We start from the raw sequence: 5,792 nt of genomic DNA, 5'->3' as shown, positions 1-5,792 counted from the left end.
GAGGATTTTTTTTTAAATCTTACATTTCATTACGTTGTTATATGTGTCTAATTCCTCAGCAAAATCTTCCTCTTCATTAAACCACATTTCTTCCTCCTCTTCCATTTGTCGCTGATCGCGTCTAAAACGACCACCACGTATAATTGGTATACCACCGCTTCTATAATGTTAAAATATTATTAGATTACAAAAACTTACTGTAAAGAATTCAAAGAAGAAAACTTACGAATCGAGCGACATCTTATCGCGATCCTTTATTCTATCCTGATACTGATCATATCGATTCTTTAAGTATTTAAATGTTTGTACATATTCGATTTCATCAAATATTTTACTGAAGTTCTCAACAAAATAAACACATAAAGTTTTTATATCTTCAAGTTTTATAAACTCAAATAATTCCAAAATAGCAGATTCGAGTAAATTATATCTTCCATTATTCCTTATGAAAGCATCAACGACCGGTGCAAACAGATTACCTTTTACAATATGTCTGCAAAATATTTATACAATAAGTTATTATAAATAAATATAAATAAATATAAATAAATATAAATAAATATAAATAAATATAAATAAATATAAATAAATATAAATAAATGCAAAAAATTAACAAATAAAAATTTTATGTATATAAAAAACTACAAAATAATGTAAAAAATATGCATAAATAAAAAACAAAACAAATAAATATAAAAAAAACCAATTAAAAGAAAATATATTAAATAAAAATTAGTATAAAAATAATATGAAAAAACACGAACCAACATATATTAAAATAACATGTCATTATAAAAAAATAAATATAAATATAAAAATAAATATAAAAATAAATATAAAAATTAATATAAAAATAAAAATTAATATAAAAATAAAAATTAATATATAAAGATACAATTCTATAAAAAAATAACATACAATACAAACATTCTATAAAAAAATAAAATAAAAATACGAAAAAATATAATTTAAAATACGTATATAAAATATAAAAATATTACAAAATGTAAACAAATAATTATACAGGCATAAATATGAGCATAAACAAAAAAATTAAAAATGCAAATGTACCTAAAAACAATTTGTATTTGTACAATAAAATACTAATATATAGACAATATACTAATATAGACAATATAAATGAATATGAAATATATATGTGTACAAAATACAAATAAATGTAATATAAAAAAAAAATGCAAATATTTAAATATATAAATGCACAAATAAATATAAAAATAAACATAAATACAAATAAAATTTAAAAACACAAATAAATATTAAAAACACAACACAAATAATTAAAACAAATAAAAAAACAATACAAATAAATAACATAAATATTAAAATATACAAGTAAATACAAGTAAATATATAGAAAGAAATAGTTACATAAATGACTTAAAATGCTTGCCCTAACTTACCTATTGTAAAACTCATCCTTTAGAGCAATTATTTTCCTTAGAAGTCTGAGCGCACCAAGCACAAGGAACGTATGTCTACTCTTCATAAGGACAAGTATCCTTTTAAGGAGATCTTTTTGTATAATAAAATTTTTAATATGATAAGTATGATGCTCAACGCAGAATGACAATATATCTAGGACAATTCCCAGCAGTTGAGCAGTTTGATAGTCATCACTTTGAGGGCGTTCTCCAATTGTGTTTAATAACAATGGTGCTTCAAAGATAAAAATATGTTAATATAAAAAACTAATTAAAAAATATTTATTGCTATTTACCAATTAAAGTTTGTATACTATGCTTATAAAAGAAATTCAGAAAATCTCCTTTTTCAGTTAGCATATTTTCGGGTTCTAATAATATTTTAATTATACCCATTAATTGCACCGCCACACCTAGTTCAGGTTCGGAATCAGTCAACATTTGTTCGATGGCAATGTTAAGAAGCATTCGATCCTAAATTAAACAAAAAATATTTTTAATGCATACTATTTATATGTTTATAATATATACATACTCCTTCAGTGCGATTAACTTGTTGTAGTGTATAATTCCGCACTACAAGGGGAGAAAATTCCACAATAGCTGTCAGTATATCAATAGATGCTGATTTTGTTTTTTGATCGCGCATCATAAGTGTTATCTCGAGCGCTTGTAAAATACCCAAACAAGTTAGAGACTTGTAAAAAGAATCTTTTCCTGGAGGTTGCAAATTTTGTGCATAGTTGCAAAATTCCTTCAGAAATAAAACAATATCTCGACGCTTTGCATCGGTCGTATTGGGATCAGTTAATAGATTAAACATATCAACCAATAATCGCTCATCCTCTTGTATTAACGTAACAATCTCAACTTTATTGAAGAATATAAAACTGGAAAGTGTATTTAACATATTGTCTTCAACGAAAACAGATGGTGTAGGTAGAATTATATCTTGAATATACTGTACTCGGAACGTTTGATGTATTTTAGCGAGCAGATCTTGATTTTTAATCGGAACTGCTTCACGGAACTTAGCCCACTGTTTTAAATACTGACGGTGTTTTTTGGGTTGAGTAGCACTTGGATCATATTCCAAACAACCAACCACATCAAATATAGTGTCTTCGGCAAACATTATTTCAAAGAGGGCATTTTTATTTAATAAAAATATATTTTTAAAAATTTCAAAGAGATGATGTAAACCCTCTGTATTTTCCAAATCTTCACAAACATGAAAGAGATTTAATAATTTCTTTATATAATTCTCTGATTCTAATGCCATAGATAATTTTTCTTTACGCAGTGGTGTGGTTAAACAACTTTGTATAGTTTCAGAAATATCTTCAAGACGTGCAAGTTCACAAGGAGGCAATTCTATTGGCGGTGCAGTGTCAGACATATCTTCAAAACGTTCATCTTCTGATTCTTCAACAATATCTTGTGTAATTTCAACAGATGGATCTTTCCCTTGAACCTGTTAGAAAAGAATAATAGTTATTCTATTATTTTATGTTGATATCAATATATTCTGTGTAAAATTATACGGAATTTATATTTTAAAAATATGCGTTAAAGATTATTGGTACAATTTTTATTCTGTAGCTTGATAGCACGTGACTCTACATACGGGATGTAATCGTGATCTATTAGCCAATAAGCTTATACCAGCTGATTTTCAAGTTACAATTTTGAGTATTCTGCGCTGGCACATTGCAAACGTTGTATAGGAGTTTTTGATAAAGATAATCATAACTAAGTATGATCGACAAAGCACACTTGTCATCCAACATAACCATTTTGAGACAGACATTTTCATAAAAAAGTTGAAGGTCATATAGACAAAACATGTGGAAAATTTGGTCAAATGCTGTTATGATTATGTTCGACTCGAAGGGTTGATGAAAAATGTTAAATGTTAAAAAATTTATTTTTTTTTATTAAATTATTCCGCATTTTTTACACACATAAGCTTAAAAAAATGGTATATACCTGACAAATTTTTTCCCATATCTCATCGCAACCGGCTTTTTCTTGAAAACTTAATGCCAAATCAAAATTATCACCTTCAGACCACACAATAAGTGTGTCTTGTTGTTTCTGATAGGCAGTATCAGGTTGTATTTTACTTTCCAATAACAAAGAACCATCTGATTCGGCTCGTACTAACAATGATATTCCTATTTTGAATTAAAAATTATGTTTACAATTAGTAATTAATATTAATAGTTACATTAAAAGAATGAAAAGAAAAAATGAACTTTACCTTTAAGGCGATCTACGTAATTAGATGACACATGCCCCGTACCACGATCATCCCATTGCCGTTCCGCGTTGAGCGCATATAATTTAACACGCCGGCGGGTATCTGTTGTCATTTTTAGATTTTTAGATTTGTTTAAGTAAGTCTTGTAACAATTTTTTTTTATTGTTTTGCTTTAATTTTTGATTATATTACACAATTTAAATTTTTATATTTTCTACGTATAAGTTTACAATTTTTTTTTTCAACACTTTTAACTTGTCTTAACTAAGGAGGTTATGTTGTTTGGGATGTAATTTTAATATCTTCGAATTTCCAATTCGAAGTTGTTAGAAAAATTTCCTATAAAAGTTCTAAATAAGAACATGCCATGTCATTCCAATGCGTCTGTAAAAGAAATAATAAACATTATTAAGAATGTAAAATTAAAAAAAAAAATTAGACTCAATATTTATATGTATTACAATTCATAACAATATTTATACATAATTCAACTCAATATTTTTTTAATAATTTATTTCAAACATATAAAAATCCTTATGACACATTATAAACAATGACTTTGATGGGACTTTTTTAACTTAATAGAGAATTTCACAATATTATTATTGTTGCTATGTTATTTTAAAATTATATCGTAGACGTAATACACTTCTCTTTAGTCTTCTCAGAAACTAAATGCTTCCTTCATTACTGAATGCTTAGGAAAAATAAACAAAACGGTTTATTTACAAATAAAAATCTAAGCAGAAAATATTTTTGCAAATGCATGCTATATTATTACTGCGTTTATATTAATAAAGAAAACTTATCATGAATCAAGGCGCAAACTAAATAAAAAAAACTACAAATATAAAGATATAAAAAAATAAAAAAATTAAAGATTTATACCAACCGACCTCACACACAATAAAAATAAATAAATAAATAAATAAATAAATGAAATTAAATATGTATAATTATTATTCTCCTCAACGAACGTCACCATTCTCGACCTCAATGAATGAAGAAACCAAGCGGAAAGCGATAAACCTGAAAGACAATGCAAAACAAACAAACAAAGAAGAATAGTATTTTGTAGGAAAGTTGTAAAATAAATGCCAAAACACAAAATAGCAAAAACAAAAACAAAAACGTGTGGACTCTAGGTTGCCCGCTATAAACATTGCGCATGAACACAAAGTGACTAAACTAAATTAACGAATTAAAATCTAAAAGAAAATGCAACAAAATAAAAAAAAATAAAACAAGAAAAACAGTATTGAAAATAAATATATTGCCAATATACGAATGATGTATAAATACGGGATAAAAAAATAAAAAAAACAAAACTTTTTTTTTTAGATAAAACTTGTTTGACCGGCATTTCGGATTTTACATGTATGGCTGGGCTGGCTTACAAAATAATATACGAGCAATTTTAAAGGCGGCGGGGGATGAGCAAAGTTTTCACGATTCGTAATGTCTGACGTAGCACGTTTGTCGCATACTTTGACAACAAATTTTAACTTGATGAAAATCAAAATAAACGTGCCGCCACATTTTGCATTTATGTGGTTATCGAAGAAGAAACGAGGAGAGCTAAACATAGTTCTGGGAATTCTTCGTCAATAAAAAATTAATAATTTCTATACGTTTTATTTATTATTTCATGTTGATAATACTTTTGTAGTTTCTTAATCAATTATTTTATTTATTAATATACATAAAATAACAACGAGTATACAAGATAACAGCTTAGATTGCGTATTATCGACACGAACCCACCACTGTACTGTACTAGCCCCACTAGTGGTAGTCATTGAATGTTTAAAATGAAAATATTTCATTCATGTAACAATTATCAGTTTCTGATAGGATTTCTATAGAAATAATTAAATTGTTAAAATATTAAAAATTTGATTGCAAAATGATTATATAAATATTAATTTAATATTGAAATATTTTTAATTGCTACCGCTAAACTAGTGGTAACTACCACTAAAAATACCTTCACCTCAAAGTGGGCTCCGACTTTTTTATGTTTCAATGAAATACAAAAACATAAAAAATCTTTGTAGACAAATGTAAAAATAATTATTATATTA

General features: G+C 26.2%; 1 protein-coding gene across 1 annotated transcript; it reads right to left on the bottom strand.

Moving 5' to 3' along the window:
* Positions 1–12: 12 nt before the first annotated feature.
* On the bottom strand, positions 13–3,894 carry LOC119677161 (serine/threonine-protein phosphatase 4 regulatory subunit 3). The gene is made up of 7 exons (XM_038088429.1): positions 3,709–3,894; positions 3,435–3,622; positions 1,981–2,919; positions 1,742–1,919; positions 1,425–1,680; positions 227–493; positions 13–160 (listed from the first exon to the last, which is right to left on the bottom strand). Exons 1-7 carry the CDS (start codon positions 3,818–3,820, stop codon positions 13–15), a joined length of 2,088 nt encoding a protein of 695 aa, XP_037944357.1. The 5' UTR covers positions 3,821–3,894.
* Between the last annotated feature and the right edge of the window lie 1,898 nt (positions 3,895–5,792).

The sequence above is a fragment of the Teleopsis dalmanni genome, chromosome 2 (assembly GCF_002237135.1).
Source record: "Teleopsis dalmanni isolate 2A chromosome 2, ASM223713v2, whole genome shotgun sequence".
Taxonomy (NCBI): domain Eukaryota; kingdom Metazoa; phylum Arthropoda; class Insecta; order Diptera; family Diopsidae; genus Teleopsis; species Teleopsis dalmanni.
The sequence above is the reverse complement of the archived record's forward strand: the minus strand, read 5'-3'. Positions and strand labels throughout refer to the sequence as shown.